Below are 20,401 nucleotides of genomic sequence, written 5' to 3'. Positions count from 1 at the left end.
GGGGTGGGAAACGCGGTGGCTGTAGACAGCGAGAAACTAAAGGTAAAGAAAGTCTAAATCCGCCAGCCGCTTCTGCTCACGACTAGTTGAGAATAGGTGCTGAGCTAAGCTGTCACTGTATGAATAATGCGTTTTAATGCAAGTGCACCAGGATATGTTTTTGTATTAGTTTAAAGCTTGGAGAATGCCATTTAAAATAAAAAGTAATCCCTGCTCTCATTCAACGAGGGTGAGGCATACCCCTGAGAACTTAAACTGGCCTCGGGGGTGAACATAAGACAACTTCAATGGTGCCTCGGAGAGTACAGACCGCTGGTGTTGTACAACTCGCGATCCCGGTGGCCAGCTTGTGAGGGCTATTCCGCTGAGCCGCAAACGTGAACTCGGCAAGTCAGGCAGCATCCGTGAAGGGAAGCGGGCTGTCGAAGTATCAGGACGAGACCCTTCATCTGGGCTGGCCCGATGACTCTGGATCTCGACCCGAAATGTCGGCGGATCCACCTCCTTCCGCTGAGCTTCTCCGGCAGAGTGTTGCTCCGCATTCCAGCCTCTTGTCTGTCCACTCTGTTGAGTCGGCGCGATTCTTATTTCCCTCATGAGCGCTGAGCCGATGATAGACGACGACAAGGGTCGCGCGAAAGTGAAGCCGCTGTCTCGCAGGGTGACTGCAGCTTACAGCAGGTGGGTTACCGGTGTCCCGGAGAGGACTGGCTCCAGCGAAATCACTGGCCATCGGTGTAACAAGCGATCAATTTGTTTTTAAATATGAGAGGCATAGGTAAGGTAATCTGTCAGAATCTTGTTTCCCCCGGTGTAGAAATGTCAAATACTAGGAGAAATTCAGAATCAGAATCGTCAGGTTTGTTGTCATTGATATAAGTAGTGAAAATCGTTGCTTTTAGGGAGCAGTACAGTGCAGGTATAACAAATTACTGCAAGCTACAATAAAATAAATAAAAAGTAGTGCAAAAGTGATGTAAAATGATTGAAAGTAGGGGGAGAAATGTTTAAGTTTACACAGAGAGTGCCCAAGTGTCCGAAAGGGGCTTGTGGGGGAAACAGATAGGATTGTGGCGACTGAGAGGCTGTTAGATGGACGCACAGGACACAGGGATGCAGACATATGGAGCACATGCAGGCACAAGAGATTTAGTTAAATTTGGCACTCTGTTTTGCACAGACACCTGGAACTGAAGGACGTATTCCTGTGTTGTACTGTTCTATGGTCTGTACTGTTCTATGGGACTGAATGGCCTTGTATGTTGTCATGAAAAGACCTTTGCCCAGAAGCTGAGGTGGAACATATGCTGGGACACAAAACCTCTTACTATCTTTCCTTTTGGTTAGTCCTGACGAAGGGTCTTGGCCCGAAATGTGGACAGCACTTTTCCCTATAGATTGCTGCCTGGCCTGCTGTGTTCCACTAGCATTTTGTGTGTGTTGTTGTCTGGATTTCCAGCATCTGCAGATTTCCTCATGTTTGGTTTAGATAGGGGTGGCTTTTGAAACTTGCCTATAGGAGATGCAGGCTGAGAGCATCATAACTGCTTCATTGGCCCAGAACGGAGGAGAAGGCTTCTTTTCCTCCAGTGTTCAATTGACTTCTTTGACACCTCGATCTATATACCATGTCAGTAACAATTGAAAACTGGCCAATGCAGATAGGCTGGTGCTGGAGAACCCCTACTTTTCAAGGAAGCCAACTTAATCATTTTTACAACACATTTGGCTGAACTTTAAGTAAAACAGGATCCATAGATCTCCCTAAAGCGCCTGTGGGTAGAAATGAATAATGACACCTAGTTTCTTTTCCCAAACATGATAGATTGGATTACAAACTGGGCAAACCCAACCAGTTAGTCATGTCATAAATTCAAATACTTGGTGCACAATGCACTTTTTGAAGTCACTAAACTGGTTTAAAGCACAATTGCACCACAAGCTGGAGTTTATTAATTGAGATACAGTGTGGAATAGGCCTTCCGTGATACCCAGCAATTTTCCCAATTTAATGCTAGCATAATCACAGGACAATTTACAATAACCAACTAACCAAAAAAACGGGAAGGTGTTTGGACTATGGAAGGAAACCAAAGCACCTGGAGGAAACCTAAACGGACACAGGGAGAACATACAAAGCCCTTACAGGCAGTGGTGGGAATTGAACCCAGGCCATCTCTACTGTAAAGCGCTGTGCTCACCATTATGCTACTGTGTCATCCTTTGAAAGGAAGGCATCGGTTAATTCAATTATTTCACCACTGGCTTATTTCACTGTAAAAATACAGTTTAATTTAACAGATTAACACACACAAAATGCTGGAGGAACTCAGCTGGTCAGCTGTGGAGTGGAATGAAGAGTCGACTTTTCAGGCTAAGGATTTAACAAAGTTGACTTCTTAATTGTCTACAAATTTACAAATTTATGAACGACTAAGTACAGAAGTCACTGTTCATAGTACAAGACAGAATATGTTTATTACATGCACTCCTGAGTGTCTCATGACATTTACATAGAACTTTGTGGAAGGCAGGACGAGCCCTTTCGGCCCACAGTATTTTTAAAGATTGGAAGACTTTAGCGATTAGCTTTACGTACGTTGAAACATCAAAACGTACAGTGAAGTGTGACTTCTGCGTCAAATCAAATCGGCAAGGATGGTTCTAGTTTCACCACACTTCCCATGCCCGCAACTCACTAATCCTAATACTAATCAGATGTCTTCAGAGCACTGGAGGAAACCAGAGCACCCAGAGAAAACCCACATGGTCAAAGGGAGGATGTACAATCTCCTTACGGCAGCGGCAGTAATCGAACCCACAGTAATTTAAAGCCATCCTATCTGCCCACACATGGTCCATTTCTGTCCATTTCCTGTCTATTCTTGTGCCAATCTAAATGTCTCTTATATGCTGCCATTGTCTCTTGCCTAAAAGATTATATCATATTGCCAGCATGAGATGAATTATGTTCAGTAGTGATGATACAGGGATATTTTGTCATGTTTTCAGCCTCTTGATCTGCATTTGGGGGAGAGGGTGTATCTATGGCCTTCTCCCATCAGACCTACGAAGCTGAGACTCGGTATGGCCTTTGACCGCTACAGTTTCTATCACTGGGAAACTGGAACATTTTGAGCAGATTGAAGGGTGCTTTTCACCGAGCTGAGGAGACCCCTCCGACAGCTGGTATTTGTTTCATTCTGAATCTTATTGCTTGCAGTCCAGCACTGTACAATTATTCAGGGTAGACCTGCCCAAACACCACTCTTTCTTCCCCCTCCTTTGCAAATGCACGTAACAGGTTCCACCAAATGCTGTAACTGCAAATCCTGAATAACTTAGATGGGTATGGCCTTTTCACTTGACTAAAGGAGATCAAAGCTGAAAAAGTCATAACTGCTTCATAATCAAGGAGAAGGCTTCCATTCCTCCAGCATAATAGAATAGAATTCGCCCTGCAGTTTGAGAGGGGTATGTTAAAACCAGATGTATCAGTATTACAGTGGAGTAAAGGGAATTTCAGAGATGTGAGAGAGGAGCTGGCCAAACTTGACTGGAAGGGGACACTATCAAGGATGACAGCAGAACAGCACTGGCTGGTGTTTCTGGAGAAACTCTGGAAGACACAGGAAAATTACATCACAAAGATGAATAAGCCTTCTAAAGGGAGAATAGGCAGCCGTGGCAGAGAACGGAAGCCAAGCACAGTATAAAAACAGAAAAGAAGCCACATAATACTGTAAAAAATTTGTGGGAAGTTAGAGGATTTAAAAGCTCTTAAGCATCAACAGAAGGCAACTAAAAAAGCCATAAAGAGAAATAAGATGAAATATGAAGGTAAGCCAGCCAATAATATAAAGCAGGATACAAAAAGTTTTTTCAGATATATAAAGAGTAAAAGAGAAATGAGAGTGGATGTTGGACCACTGGAGAACGATATTGGTGAAGTAGTAGTGGGGAACAAAGAAATGGCGAATTTGGTAAGAATTTTGCATCAGTCTTCATTGTGAAAGACATGAGGAGAATGTCAGAAATTCAAGAGTGTTGGAGGCAGAAATGAGTGTTGTTGCCTTTACTAAGGAAAAGGGGCTTGGCAAGCTGGGAAAGCTGAAGGTAGGGAAGTCACATGGACCAGATGGACCTAGGGTTCTGAAAGAGGTGGCTGAAGAGATTGTGGAGGCATTAGTAATGATTTTCAAGAATCACTAGATTCTGGAATGGTTCCAGAGGAATTGAAAATTGCATATGTCGCTCCACTCTTGAAGAAGGGAGGGAGGCAGAAGGAAGGAAATTAGAGGCTGAGTTCAGTGTCGAGAAAGATGTTGGAGTCTGTTATTAAGGATGAAGTTTCAAGATACTTGGAAGCATGTGGGCCAAAGTCAGCACAGTTTTCTAAAGGGAGATTTTTCTGGTTGGCTGCCGGTGACTAATGGTTTTCTGGCAGGGGTCGGAGTTGAAACTGCTTCTTTTCACGTTACATGTCAATGATTTGAATGAAAGAATTGATGGCTTTGTGGCCAAGTTTTTGAACTATATGAGGATTGGTGGAGGGGCAAGTAGTGTTGAGGAAAGGAAGGAAGCTGCAGAAGGACTTTGACAGATTGAGGTAATAAGCAGCAGATGGAATATAGTGCATGGTCATGAACTTTCGCAGAAGGAATAAAGGCATGAACTATTATCAAAAATCAGTGGTGCAAAGGGAATTGGGAGTCCTATTTTAGGATTCCGTAAAGGTTATCTTGCAGGTTGAGTCGATGGTAAGGAAGGCAAATGCAATGTTGACTTTCATTTCAAGAGGACTAGAATAAAAGAAAGTGAAGATGTAATGCTGAGGCTTTATAAGGCATTGGTCAGAGTGCACTTCAAAGTTCAAAGTTCAAACTAAATTTACTATCAAAGTACATATATGTCACCATATACAACCCTGAGATTCATCTTCTCGGAGTATTGTGAGCAGTTTTCGGCCCCTTACCTAAGAAAAGTTGTGCTGGCATTGGACAAGGTCCAAAGGAGGTTCTCAAAAATGCTCCCAAGAATTAAAGTGTTAACATATGAGGAGCATTTGATGGCTTTGGGCTGCTACCTTATGGTATTTAGAAGAATGATCGAGGATCTCATTAAAACCTGTCAAATATTGATTGAAAGGTCTAGTTAGAGTGGAAGTGGAGAGGATGTTTCCTATAGTACGGGAGTCTAAGGCTACAGGGCACAGCCTCAGAACTGAGAGACGTCCGTTTAGAACAGAGTTGAGAAACATTTCTTCAGCCGGATGTTGATGAACCTGTGGAATTCATTGCCACAGACAGTTGTGCAGGACAAGTCATTGGGCATATTTAAGGCCGAGGTTGATGGATTCTTGATTAATCAGGGTGCCAAAGGTTATGGGGAGAAGACCGAAGAATGGGGCCGAGGCGGAAAATATATCAGCCATAATGAAATGGCATAGCGGACTCGATAGGCCAAATCATTTAATTCTGCTCCAATGGAATATGGTGATCTGATCTAAGCAACAGACCCCTTTGATAACTCAATCTATATACACCTTTTGCATACCCAACACTACAGTGCTGAAGTGGTCACCCTCCTCTAAGCTCAGGGATGACCAGACAAGCAGAGTGAAAGATTCAAGGATGTATGCAGTTTTCCTAAAAAAATAGCAAAAGCCCCCACTGACTCTTGGGAATAGCCATTAAAAGTGCAGAAGGAGCATTCAGGATGGTGTTGAGAACCAAGTGCCCATGCAATTGCCGTACACTGAAGTCCTGCATAAGGAGCAGAAGTAGTGGATGCACTCCCCCACAACCCACTCACCTGCCCCACCAGGTACCTTTGGCCTCATTTGTAGAGGAGTCTGAATTCCCAGGGTCTTCCCAATCAATGGACTGCCCAAGAAGAAATAATACAGAATATTGGAATAAGAACCAGTCACATCCTTCTCAACACCAGTGAAAGATCAGTACATAGTGACACCTGGTGTTTGCAGACAGAGGGCCTATGCATATCTTGAGTCAATCACAGAGAAAGATAGTCACCAAGAGAAAGACCACATTGAATACCTAATCTGGAGATTTACCTGTCACATCTATGACTCGTGTTCAATCTTTAGATAAAATGGACTTTTCATCAGATAAACTGCAGGAGTTAGGATATCAAGTTGTTTTCAACATTAAGGTACAATCATCAGTGTAGTGATTTTGAGAGACTCAACAATTAACTCCATGTGGGTTTGAGTTAATGGATTTGATCTCCCTGCTGCAGGTTATAGCATATATGAATCAAATCCATTTCAGTGCTCTCATCCTCTCCTTGTGGTTTTGAAGGAATAAGAAAGCAGAATGTTAATACCATCCTTAGTAAGAGAAACATGTAATTTGTTGTATATTAAAGAAGATTGTTGAGTGGGTTATTTCAAGAGTGCAAGCTATTTCACATGCTGGAAAAAAAAATCTTTCTTTTTCCTCGCAAGCTCCTGTTGAGAGCAATACTCATCTCGTTTGAAATATTGAATATTGATAAATGGAAGTGGGTCACTTACATAAAACTGCATTCTCTACTTTTTTAATTAGAGTAAATATTTTAACAACACGCCCTAGTATGGACAGCAGTGAAACTAAGAGAGATGTTACTTTGTTACAATCAAAACTTTGTGTATAATTCTTAAACTATATTCAGGAATAATAGACAAAAAAAAACCTTTTACTCACAAAGATTGTCATTTATTCCTCAATTGCCAATCTGTCTAACAGCTCAGCAAGCAAAATTGATTTATCTTCCCAGTTTTTAAACACAATATTAACCCTGATTTGGTCTCTCTTGCTTTGTTCGGCTCAAGAGCTTGACTTTTTCCCCATCGGTATCTCCAATCAGAAGTCATTGTTTATGATTGACCACAGTAAATACTGACTAGAAGTTAACAGATCATCTACAGAGCATCTAAAAGCTGAAGACATAAGTGTTTTGTGAGCAATTTTGTGAGCAAATACAGGTTAAAACAAACTGTAGCCAAAATTTGTTTTATTATACCCTTGAGCTGAAGTATTTTAAAACCAGGAAGCATTTTTACCTTCTCCGCACAAGCCTGTATTTTGTAATGGCAAATGCAGACTTTAACCTGGTGTCCAATTTATCGCATAGGAACAATTGGCCACTCATGCCCTTTGAACCATTTTTTAGTGAGCATTTTTCACAAGTGGTGTTTCTTCCATCAACAATATCCTTTCATCTGAAGGAATCGTAAGCGGTTCAAATGACATTATAAATTAATGGATGGAAGTTTTAGAGGCAGATAATATTTATTTAGCACCTTTCCTAACCTCAGGTGGTCCCCAAGCAATTTACAGTAAATTCTTAGACAACAGTCACTGTTGTAACTTAAGCAGATTTTCAGTTAATTTTCTAACTCTCTGGGCCAATACTTAACCCACAACTGACAGCTGAGACAGATTATCTGGTTGTATAGCAATCAGTGGAATGAGTAGTTTTTGGTTTCCTTTGACCATGAAATGCTATTTATTGTTATGATCAATTTTGTATTGTTTCCTAAACAAAATAGGAATAGTGGGCTCATCCTCTGTGATCTCTGCTACTCTTTGAATCTTCGACTATGTGCTCAGCAGATTCACAGCCCTTTGTCACTTCCACAGAACACCTCCCAGCCTCTTGCATCATTCCCATTCTTCCCCCCCCCCTCCTCCATCACCTGCTATAACACCAGTTACCTGGATCCACCTAACACCTGCCAGTTCCAGCTCCAGCCCTCTCTACACCCACCTTTTTATATTCACTAACTCCCATGTTACTTTCCATTCCTAGTTATGGTTTTCAATCCAAAACATCAACTGTCCTTTCCCCTCCACAGATGCTGTATGACCTGCTGGGTTAGACCATAAGACATAGGAACAGAATTCTGGCATCTCCCCCCTTCATTACCAGTCCCGAAGAAGGGTCTCAGTCTGAAAAGTTGATAGTTTGTTTATTTCTATGGTCGCTGCCTGACTTGCTGCAGTCGTCCAGCAGTTTGTGTGTGTTGCTTTTTATCATATTGTGATCACTGCCTCCTAAGGCTTCCTCTACCTTTAGCTCCCTAATCAAATCTGCTTCGCTACACAGCACTCAATCCAGAACTGCTTTCCCATTGTGGGCTCAACTACAAGCTGCTCTAAATAAGACATCTCGGAGGCATTCTACAAATTCCCTCTTTTAGGATCCAACACCAATTTTCCCAATTTCCCTGCATGTTGAAATCTCCCACGACTATTTCAACATTGCCCTTCTTACTCCTTCTCTATCTCCTGATGTAATTTGCACCCCACTTCCTGGGTCTATAATGCCCATCAGGGTTGTTTTACCTTGCAGATTCTTAACTCTGCCCACAAGGATTCTACATCTTTGACCCTATATTACGCCTTTCTAAGGATTTGATTTTACTTTTTACGAATAAAGCCACCTAACCCTCTCTGCCTACCTGCCTGTCATTTCAATACAATGTGCACCCTTGGGTGTTAAGTTCCTAATTATGATCTTTTTGCCGCCATGGCTTAGTGATGCCTGCAGTGCTATACCTGCCAATCTCTCATTGCACTACAGGATCATCTTCTTTATTCTATATATTGTGTGCATTCAAGTATAATACCTTCAATCTTATATTCATCACTCTTTTCAACTTTGACACACTTTGATTCAGCGCCCAGCTGCAATTTTGCCCTATCTACCTGTCCTTCTTCGCAGTCTCGTTACACACCACATCAATTTGAAGACAGTACCAACTGCCCCATCCCTCAGCTCTATCACTCTGATTCCCATCCCCCTGTCAAATTAACTTGATCCCTCCCCAACAGCTCTAGCATACCTGCCCACAAAGATATTGGCTCCCCCTAGGGTTCAGATGTAACCTGCCCTTTGTATCCAGGTCATACCTTCCCCAGAAGAGATTCCATGATCCAGAAGTCTGAAAACCTGCCCCCTCAACCAATTCCTCAGCCACGCATTCATCTGCCAAATCATCCTATTGTTACCCTCACTGGCATTTGGCACTGAAAGCAATCCAGAAATTACTACCTTGAAGGTCCTGCTTTTCAGCTTTCTACCAGACTCCCTATATTTTCTCTTCAAGGCCTCCTCCTTTTATCTACCCACGTCATTGGTACCTCTATGTACCACAACCTCCAGCTGCTCCCCCTCCCCTTTGCTCTTAAGGATGTTGTGGACCCAATCTGAGACATCCCTGACCCTGGCACCTAAGAGGCAACATGCCTTTGGGGTGTCTCTATCACATCCACAGAATCTCCTGTCTGCTCCTCTAACTGTGAAATCCCCTATGATCTCCTGTGAAATTCCCGATGAAATCCCCTGATCCTCTAACTATGAAATCCCCCTGCAGTCCTCATCACACCCCTTACCTTCTGAGCCATAAAAGTAGACTCACTTGTTGCAGGTTCCTCCTGGTAGGTTATTCCATGCCCCCACCCCCCCAACAGTATCCAAAGCAGGATACTTATTATTGAGGGGGGAATGGCCACATACTTACTCTGAACTTGCTGCCTACTCCCTTTACCACTCCTGAGAGGCACCCAGGTATCTCCCCCCTGCAAGTCAGAGGTGACTACATCCCTGTAGTTCCTACCTATCACTGCCTCGTTCTCCCATATCAACCTAAAGTCACTGAGCCGCAGTTCTAATTCCTTAACACATTCTTTAAGGAGCTGAAGCTCAATGGACTTCATGAAGATGTATTTCTCATCTCAGACTAAGAAAGTATCACTAATCCTGGATACATTCTCACCACGCAAGCTACAGAGCCTATATAAAATGAGGTGTAAGCAGAGAGGCCATTGTTGGAGTGGTCAGGCTTTGCCTCAGCAGACATTGTCGAGAACAGATGGAGACTCTAAGTAAGATGTTTTTCCCTTTCTTCGTCTAGTAGTACATACAGTGCCTATAAAAAGTATTCAGCCCCCTTGGAAGTTTTCATGTTTTATTGTCTTACAACATTGAATCACAGTGGATTTAATTTGGCTGTTTTGAGTCCAATCAACAGAAAAAGACTTTTGTGTCAAAGTGAAAACAGATCTCTGCAAAGTGATCTACATTAATTACAAATATAAAACACAAAATAAGTGATTGCACAAGTATTCAACACCCCCCCCCCCCTTTAATATGGCACATCAAATCATCACTGGTGCAGCCAACTGGTTTTTAGAAGTCACATAATAAGTTAAAAGGAAAACTGTTTTTGGAGACCTGTGCGCAATCAAGGTGTTTCACTTGATTGTAGTAAAAATACACCTGTATCTGGAATATCCAGCTGCTGATGAGTTAGTATCCTGGGGAAAAGTGCTCCATGACAACATAGATTGTTGAAAAGCACAAGTCAGAAGATGGAAACAAGAAGATTTCCAAGTCTCTGAATTTCCCTTGGAGTACAGTTCAGTCAATCATCAAGAAATGGAAAGAATATGGCACAGCTGTAAATCTGCCTAGAGCAGGCCGTCCTCAAAAACTAAGTGATCATGCAAGAAGCGGACTAGTGAGGGAGACCTATGACCTCTCTGGAGGAGTTACAAGCTTCAGTGGCTGTGCATACAACCGGGTGCTTCACCAGTTGCAACTTTATGGGAGTGTGGCAAAGAGAAAGCCATTGCTGAAAAAAACTTACATGAAATCTCGGCTAGAGTTTGCCAGAAGGCATGTGGGAAACTCTGAAGTCAGCTGGAAGAAGGTTCTATTGAGCATTTTGGCCGTCAGACTAAATGCTATGTTTGGTGCAAGCCAAGCACCACAGACCATCAAAAACACACCATCCCTACCGTGAAGCACGGTGGTGGCTGCATCATGCTGTGGAGATGCTGCACTACAGCAGGCCCTGGAATGCTTGTGAAGGGAGAGGGTAAATGGATGCAACAAAATACAGGGAAATCCTGGAGGAAAACCTGATGTATTCTGCAAGAGAACTGGCACTTGGGAGATTTGTTTTCCAGCAAGGCAATGGCCCCAAGCATAAAGCCAAAGATGTAAAAGAGTGGTTACAAACAACAAAGTTAATGTCTAAAAGTAGCCAAGTCAGAGTCCAGATCTCAATCCAACTGAGCATTTGTGGCTAGAGTTGAAAGGGACTGTTCATTCATGATTGCTATGCAATCTTATAGGGCATGAGTAGTTTTGTAAAGAAAAATGTGGAAAAATTGCAGTGTCCAGATGTGCAATGCTGATAGAGACCTATCCACACAGACTCAAGGCTGTAATAGATCCAAGGGTGCATCTACTCATACTGACTCATAGGGGGTGAATACTTATGCAATCAATTATTTTGTGTTTTATAAATGTAATTAATTTAGATCACTCTGTAGAGATCCATTTTCACTTTGACACGAAAGAAACTCTTTCTGCTAATCAGTCTCAAAAAAAGCCAGATTAAATCTACTACGATTCAATGTTGTAAAACAATAAAACATGAGAACTTCCGGGGGGGGGGGGGGGTGAATCTTTTTAATAGGCACTGTAGGTACTAATAGACAAAGGAAGTGGAAAAAGCCTTACTTTGAATCTCCATCTGTTCTTGCCTATGCCTGTTGAGGCAAAGCCTGACCACTCTAACACTGTCGCCTCCAACAATGGCCTTTCCGCTTACACTCTTTTTATTGGCCTTTGCCAAATGTCTAAGAGATCATTGTGATTGCAGCCTGCCAAAAAGTTCTGAAAGGCCCCGAACTCTTCTTAAAACTAACGCCACCTCAGGTAAACAAGTGGCTGCTTGTGAAGATTGCAACCCACTGTAAAGTCCCAAAAGTAGATGGATTCCTCAATCTTCTAGTGTGTTGCTCTAGATTTCCAGCATCTGCAGTCTCTTGTGTCTCCAGTCAGTACAATTGTTCTCTTAGGTGCATTCCCCCCACCCTATCTCCTCCGCCCTTACTACCAACAAGTGCCTGAATCCCAACAATTTCTTGTTTGCTAAGTTTGAAGCGATCTCATTCAGCTTCTCTGGCACTTCACCTCCAGGGCACCCCCTTCCACTGCCCACCATATCAAATATCCACCCTCCACCTTGGCTCTATCTATCTTCCTTATGCTCCCTTTAAGGTTCATTACATCCTTGACAAACACATCGTCAAGCTTTATCACCATAACCTGATGACCACTGAGCATTCCATCCTGGTCCCCATGTTTGCTGATGTTGTTACTAGCACCTCTCCTCTGATACTGACTGTCTCTTTTAAATCATGCTGTCTTCAAATTTCTCTTCAAAGATCTGGTCTACCAAAGCTTTTTCCATCCTCGAGCCATTCTACATTGCAAGTTACATATTGTTAAAGGCTTAGCTCATTGTACTGCATTAATCGTGGGTGCACAATAATTCTGAGTGCACAACATACAATGCATCTCCCAGTGGCATGCAGTCTGAGCGTATAATAAGCCATTGGTCGGAGTTTTCAGTGCAAGTATGAAACAAAGATGAAGGTTGGTGGCGATAGTCAACTGAGTAAAATTCCACATCACACCAGCAATGCAAATGCTGATTTTAACTCTAAACAAATGAACGCTTGCCTCTAGCAACTGTGTGTAACAAGTATGTGAAGGATGGCTGAACTGGGGCTGGGGGTCAAGGTGACTTAGGCCTCACGAAAAGTTAGGCCTAAGGCTAAGCTGAGATTTGAAGGTTTTCTGATAGCTGTGCATCATGAAGAGAAGGTCAGTACATCCTGTTGTGGGCAGGAAGAGGAGACTGGATCATTTCTACAATGGGGGAACTATCTGAGTCATGGACTAACATTCGTGACAAGGTTTTCAAATGTTTCAGACATAACTCAAGCCAAGAACATGTCACCAAATGCAAAGATATGAGTTCCAAGCAAAGGTGTGAAGAAGGCGAGCTGTTGATAATTTCTTTGCAAGGCTCAGAAATCAGCCAAAGTATGTAAGTTCAAGAAAATGGGTGAAAGTTAGTGGATCAAATCATTTGGGGCTCAGCACATCCAGGCATGCAGAAAGCTTTGATGGGGACAGATTGTGTCATGGCCGCGAAAGCTCAAGAAATTCATCATGTCTCCATTGAACTGAACTAATTTTTATTGATGCATCATAGGGTAAGACTCCTGTCTGGTTGCATAATAGCTTGGTATGGCAGCTGCTCTACACGTGAATGCAAAAACCTGTGGAAAATTGTGGATACACTTCAACACATCCAAGAAACCAGCCTCCCCTCTGTCTAAACTACTCAATACCTCATTAAAACAACCAGCATTATCAAAGACTCCCACCCCAGACACTTCATCTTTTCCCACTCCCATCAGGCAAAAGATACAAAAAGTCTGAAAGCAAATACCACCTAACTCTAGGATAGCTTCTATCATGCTCTATTGAACAGACCTCTTGTATGGTAAGATGGACACCTGACCTCACAATCTGCCTTGTTATGATTTTGCACTTTATTGTCTACCTACACTGAATGTTTTCTTCAGATTTTACACTTTATTTTGCATTCTGTTATTGCTTTACCTTGTTTTACCTGAATGCACTGTGTAATGATCTGATTTGCGTAAGCAGTATGTAAGACAAACTTCCACTGTATCTCAATAAATAAAAACCAATGCCAATACTGTGGACCTGGCCATAGCACAAGAAGCTACAAGTATACATATGACAACTTGAAATTGTCACAGGTATTATTGAGATGAGAGCACAAAAGGGCAAGAAGGAACTGATAAGCATTCGAAGGCTGATCAATATACAAGGTCTTTTGTACCTCACATCTCAGCACAGGGCGACAATGCCAAATTGCGGTGGTCCCAATCCCACGTACCAAGTTAAGAAGGTGTGTACACCAAGGCTAGCCTGCTGTGCTGCAGTGAAGGATTTTACAGAGAGTACCTCAAATGCTTGCAAACAAACGGCAGATAAAAGTATTCACACATAAATTATCAGAGGTAGGAATAACATTCACCAACACAGAGTACAAGCTGTTGTCAGCGGTCGTATGAATACAAGAAGCACTTCATCTATCTGTTTGGAAGGAAGTTAGTGGTACAAGTAATTAGTGGCTCTTAAAGCAAAACTCCACCAAAATCTAGACCACATCAAGCAAGATATAGGCAAAAACAAGACTGCTCAGGATTGCTGTTGGGGCTTCAGAGGTTATGATTCCTCCTTGAAATACAAACCAGCAAAGGAGGTGGTACCAGCTGATCCAGGATCTCATTTGCAACTATGGGAAAGGTATGAGATGAGAAACCGAGGTGTTCAGGTACCTGGTCAGTAAAGCTAAGATGAGAAGACAGACAGAAAACGCTGAGGGATTCTAGTTGTTTTCTCAGCAAACTATTTAGGTGTGGCCTGATTAGAAAGCACTACCAGCAATAAGACATTATCAGCCATTCAGTGATGACATTTCACTGAAGGATTTTGCTCCATTGGCTGCAATCAGAATAAATTCAACCAAAAGATACAACAAGAAGTACTCTAACAGATACAGAAAGGCAACACATATGTAGGGAAATGCAAACTGAGAGCTAGATCAAATGTACACTGAATTAACATCTACTGCCACAGAGAGAGGAAGGTGTAGGCATGTCATGCATGCCAGATGTACAGGAACACTAATGAAGAATGGTACCTCATAGCTACAGAAAGTTACTTCATGTTCACATTCATTAAAAAGGTGAAAGGCTTTAGAACTACAACAATAATCAACACTAATTTTGCCTCAGTACAAGGGCTTCTTGAGAACCTGGTTTGTGATCATTGAATCCAAATTCCTTCCTAGAGTATTTAAAACTTTTGCAAAGTGATTAGGTTCACCATTCTGCTCCATCCTCACACTATTCCATAGTTTTGTAGAGGACATGACTAGCAGTCAAGGGCATCAATCACTATTTGACAACAAGGGTGGGGAGGGGTTGCATAACAGCCAACAGATGAATATAAGCCCCACAGAATGAGATGCATCTATTCATCTGAATAATATTGTTTTATTTTCTATTGTTTGCTTTAAGAAACATAACAATTATAACAGGATGCAAGTTAAGTTTCATCAAAGTTAAAGAAAACCGTAAGCACAACGACAGACCAAGAGACCCGGGTTCAATTCTATCACTGCTTGTAAACAGTTTGTCCATTCCCCTCGTAACTGTGTGGGTCTCATCCCGCGTTCCAACCATAAATGGGTTAGTAGGTTAATTAGTCACATGGCTGTGATTGGGCAGCCCTGGCTCGTTAGGTGGAAAGGTCTGTTGCTGCACTCTAATTAGCACTTTACATTGTAGATTGTGTGCATCAGAGCTCTTCACCTCCTTCAGAAAGGACATTGTATTTCCGAACAGCATGGGGCCTGCATTTTGTTAGTAAGACAGTGTAATACATGGATCTGATCCTTCGATTTAATTAAGAAACAATGTCCTGGGTACAGCAAGAAGCAAGAAGATATAGCATTGTGTCTTGTTTTTCCCAGAGCTATGATTTTTAATTATAATTGAAGACTCACTTTAAGATTTGGATCCTAAAGAGTAATTAAGAATACCAACTTCCCCTTTCTCTCCTAACTACAGATTCATTTCCACCTTTTAAAACAAATTTATCATTTTTAAAGACTTCCTAGTCTGTCTTCTCATAGTACAGTTTTCCATTGTCACAAACATCAATTCTATTTAAGAGCAACAGACACAAAATGCTGGAGGAACTCAGCAGGTCAGGCAGGATCTAAAAGAGCAGTCGCTGTTTCGGGCCGAGACCTTTCTTTGGGACTGAAAAGGACGGGGGAAGACACCGGAATAAAAAGGTTGGGGTGGGGGAGGGGAAGGAGAATAGGAGAGGAAAGTGGATCATAGGAGAAAGGGATGGAGGAAGGGACCCAGGGAGGTGATAGGCAGGTGAGAAGAGGTAAGAGGCTAGAGTGGGGAATAGAAGAGGAGGGGAGGGGATGAAATATTTTTTTACTGGAAGGCGAAATCGATATTCAAGCCATCAGGTCTGAGTCTACCCAAACGGAATATAAGGTGTTGCTCCTCCACCCTGAGGGTGGCCTCATCTTGGCACAAGAGGAGACGTGGAGTGTCACATCGGAATGGAATAGGAATCAGAATTAAAATTTGGCCACCAGGAGGTTCTGCTTTTGGCAGATGGATTCATTGATAACCTATCTTTCTTTGTTCCTCTTGGCCTGTCCACAGTCACTAAGACCATCCTCCTCTGCTCTCTAACATTGTCCAGCTCTATCCTTGCCTCTGCAGCCAAGTGAGAGAATTAACAAACGGTTTTCCTTCCTGAGCTTGCAATGTTATCTTTCAGGTCTACCTTTGGCTCTTTCCGCACATTTTAGACTTGAGTTTCTCTATTTTTACTTTTCAAAGATGAGTTTTCAGTTTTAATCATTGACAACAGTAGCTAATTTGGGGCATTAATTTTCTATCAACAAAATGCATCAGTTTTCAGTTTTTTCAATAACTGTAAATACAACTAAGTTAAATACAAGCAAACTCCTGGGTTGAAATGTCTGTACATTGCTTGGATCAGCGACATGATGAAGCCATTCTGTGCTTTGAAATCTATGCCCTGATTTTATAGGGAGATGCACACAGGATCTCTGCCACCTGTTAGACACTGTGACAAAGGCACCTCCTTCTTGTTAGGAGGTAGTGGACTTTATCATTCATGTTGGTGCTTTATTCAAACCTGTAAACAGGTTCTGTGCACTTTGTAATCTACCAAATGTGATCCAGTCAGTGAAAAGGTCTTGTAGGATCTCTCAATGAAGCGGTTTGGCTAAATACCGAACATGATCACTGCTTTTCTGCAGGGCATCACAGCAGCAACAATGCTTTCTCTCTCGTCTTTACGAAACCTTTGTTTTCTTTTGCGTGATCATGCATATTCAAGGTTCAATGCTCAAATTTATTTATCCCCTGCACATTGGAACATACAGTGAAATGCACCATTTGCATTAACAACCAACACACCCAGCGCCTCATGTACTGTATACTTTCACAACATCACATCGCAAACCAGTGCATTTGATGACCAAATGAAATTGGTAATGTACTATATTGGGTGTGTGCATACTTTTAGGAACTACGTGCACCATGTGCTGTGACTTTTACACTAACCGCTGCTGCTGACACCTTTCATAATGGATGATGAGCACGCAGTTCTCTCTTTTGTGCTTTACTTATCAAAAATGAGTAGAGGAATCTCTGGAGAGTACTGATCGATAGTTTTTATGCATGTGTTGAAAGCCAACTTTAAATCCTGCATGCTTGCTATTCATTGCCAGAGCACAAGCTAATATCAGATAAAATGATAAACAACTTTTGCAAGTCAGCCTTCAGAGATGGTTGGTTCTTCGGTTTTCATCAAATAAAACCCCCAAAACCTCTCAAACCTTCCTTCATGCTGATACACAATATCATCTGTGGTTTCCACATGATTAATAATCATCTCAGCTCAATGTCATTGCCATTTCTCTTGTATTCTTCCCTGACACTGGCTTATCTGACACATAGAACTGCATGAAACGTATTTTAAACTAAAAATTGGGAAGACTAAAGTCATATGATTCCTGACTTGCGCACTGTAGCATTGCCATCAACTCCTCCCCTCTCTCCACTACCAGTCTAAAGCTGAGCTGGTTATTCTTCCCATTAATACTCTGTATGAGCTTGAGATGACCTCAGGACTACTTGTCCATGTGCTTCACTTACATCTTCAAAGGTTCACTTGATTGGATTTCTGCCTGATTTTATCTGGTGTAGAAACATCTCTTCATTCTTTCTACACTCACAAAATGCTGGTGGAACACAGCAGGCCAGGCAGCATCTATAGGGAAAAGCGCTGTCGACGTTTCGGGCCAAGACCCTTCATCAGGACTAACCGAAAGGAAAGTTAGTAAGAGATTTGAAAGTAGTGGGGGGAGGGGGAAATGCGAAATGATAGGAGAAGACCAGAGGGGGTGGGATGAAGCTAAGAGCTGGAAAGGTGATTGGCGAAAGTGATACAGAGCTGGAGAAGGGAAAGGATCATGGGACGGGAGGCCTAAGGAGAAAGCAAGGGGGGGGAAGCACCAGAGGGAGATGGAGAACGGGCAAACGACTAAATATGTCAGGGATGGGGTAAGAAGGGGAGGAGGAGCATTAACGGAAGTTAGAGCAGTCAATGTTCATGCCATCAGGTTGGAGGCTACCCAGCCAGTATATTACGTGTTGTTCCTCCAACCTGAGTTTGGATTCATTTTGACAATAGAGGAGGCCATGGATAGACATATCAGAATGGGAATGGGACGTGGAATTACAATGTGTGGCCACTGGGAAATCCTGCTTTTTCTGGCGGACCGAGCTTAGGTGTTCAGTGAAACGGTCTCCCAGTCTGCGTCAGGTCTCACCAACTTATAAAAAGCCACAATGGGAGCACCGGACGCAGTATACCACACCAGCCGACTCACAGGTGAAGTGTCGCCTCACCTGGAAGGAGTGTCTGGGGCCCTGAATGGTGGTGAGGGAGGAAGTGGCCACACATTGTAATTCCACGTCCCATTCCCATTCTGATATGTTTATCCATGGCCTCCTCTATTGTCAAAATGAATCCAAACTCAGGTTGGAGGAACAACACCTTATATACCGGCTGGGTAGCCTCCAATGTGATGGCATGAACATTGACTTCTCTAACTTCCGTTATTGCCTCTCCTCCCCTTCTTACCCCATCCCTGACATATTTAGTTGTTTGCCCATTCTCCATCTCCCTCTGGTGCTTCCCACCCCCCCCCCCCCGCTTTGCTTTCTCCTTAGGCCTCCCGTCCCATGATCCTTTCCCTTCTCCAGCTCTGTATCACTTTCGCCAATCACCTTTCCAGCTCTTAGCTTCATCCCACCCCCGGTCTTCTCCTATCATTTCGCATTTCCCCCTCCCCCCACTACTTTCAAATCTCTTACTATCTTTCCTTTCGGTTAGTCCTGACGAAGGGTCTCGGCCCGAAACGTCGACAGCGCTTCTCCCTATAGATGCTGCCTGGCCTGCTGTGTTCCACCAACATTTTGTGTGTGTTGTTGTTTGAATTTCCAGCATCTGCAGATTTCTTCGTGTTTGCTCTTCATTCTTTCTGTTGTCTTTGGCCTGGATTGCCTCTCTCAGCTTCCTCTGTAAGGAAAATTATCCAAAGTCCCACTCCCATCAAATCCCCTTGACCCATTACATCTACCTTGGAATCAGCTTTGAACATTGCCTTTGTTTTAAAAGAACCATCCTCGTTTTCAAGTCAGTAGCACCATCTTTCCCCATTTGCATTATCTTCCAATTCAAGACGTACCTGACCTTGTTCAACTATAGCTTTGTGATCATCCAGCTGGCTGTGCCCTCAGTACCTGAGCCCAAAGATCTGGAAACTCCTTCCAAAACTTTTCAACTGCCTGAACCTTTTTCCTCCTTTAAAGCAGCCTTTAAAATCTAACTTTTTGAGCAAATATAGTCAGTTGCTTTAGGAGATCTTCCTGTACCTCGATATCAAATACTGTTTGATGACATTTCAGTGATATGCCAGGAGACATTTTAAGTTAAAATCAATACACAATATAAGAAGCTATATTTATTTTTTTCTGCTTTTGTTCTGTTCTTAATAGTTCAATTGTATAAAAACACTTGTTTGGACAGAAGTAGTCTATTATTAAAACATAATTTGATTCCTGGTAACTCAATTTTCCCATCTGAGGTTGCTTGGTTTTACTCTTTTAACAGTTCACCACGGGGAAAATTATTTTCTAAGCTGTTATTTCACATTGTGAATACATGGAACTTATAAAGGAATACAGTAGTTGGTTCAAGGCATTAAATGGATAGCAGATGGAGTGAGATTTTATGCTATTAATTGAAAATTGGCTACCAAATCTTTTAGAACTAATTTTAATGGAATTACTTTGCATGAGTTTTTTTCTTAAGGAGGCATACTGATGGAATCTGTCATAGTTTTGTTGCACAGTCAACATTAGAGATTTTCTATCAACTGAGAGCAGACAGAAATGTTGGAATTATTTTCTGAAGAAAACGGCTGTCATTGCACAGGTCTGAAGTGTTATTAGGATGTTTGCTGTAATAATGAAATCTTTGTGTTGATACTCCATGGAGTTCTGGAGATTGTATCTACAAATGTGGCAAAGCAATAGAAGTTATGTAAGTATTACAAATTTCATTATTCCTAACCTATCAGGTGTGAACACAGTGGATCCATTAAGCTTGAATAAGTAACCAGATCCCTCCCTTCACCTAATTGCAGAAGAAGCAAGATTCAAGAACTGTGACCAATTGAAACAAGCCAAGAGAATAGAAGCAAAAGTCTGTGAGAAATCGACAAACAATATCAAAATAACGTATTTCACAAAAATATATGCAGTGTTTTCATTAACCTGTATAACATCTTTAGTGTAAG

The 20,401-nt window shown here is 42.2% G+C and overlaps 1 protein-coding gene across 4 annotated transcripts in view; it reads left to right on the top strand.

The window, feature by feature from the left end:
* The window catches only part of LOC132380041 (pseudokinase FAM20A-like), an 83,625-nt gene that overhangs the window by 568 nt on the left and 62,656 nt on the right, over positions 1-20,401 (top strand). Inside the window, exon 1 of one of the 4 annotated variants that reach the window (XM_059948525.1) lies at positions 7-681. The exons of the other annotated variants lie outside the window; for them this stretch is intronic. Within the exon in view, the coding sequence (XP_059804508.1) occupies positions 596-681 (86 nt within the window). The 5' untranslated portion in view covers positions 7-595. Of the gene's footprint in view, positions 1-6; positions 682-20,401 lie in introns of those variants that run through there. 4 annotated transcript variants of the gene reach the window in all.

Source organism: Hypanus sabinus, chromosome 23 (assembly GCF_030144855.1).
Source record: "Hypanus sabinus isolate sHypSab1 chromosome 23, sHypSab1.hap1, whole genome shotgun sequence".
Lineage (NCBI taxonomy): Eukaryota > Metazoa > Chordata > Chondrichthyes > Myliobatiformes > Dasyatidae > Hypanus > Hypanus sabinus.
Note: the sequence above shows the minus strand (reverse complement) of the source record. Positions and strands in the feature narration are given on the sequence as shown.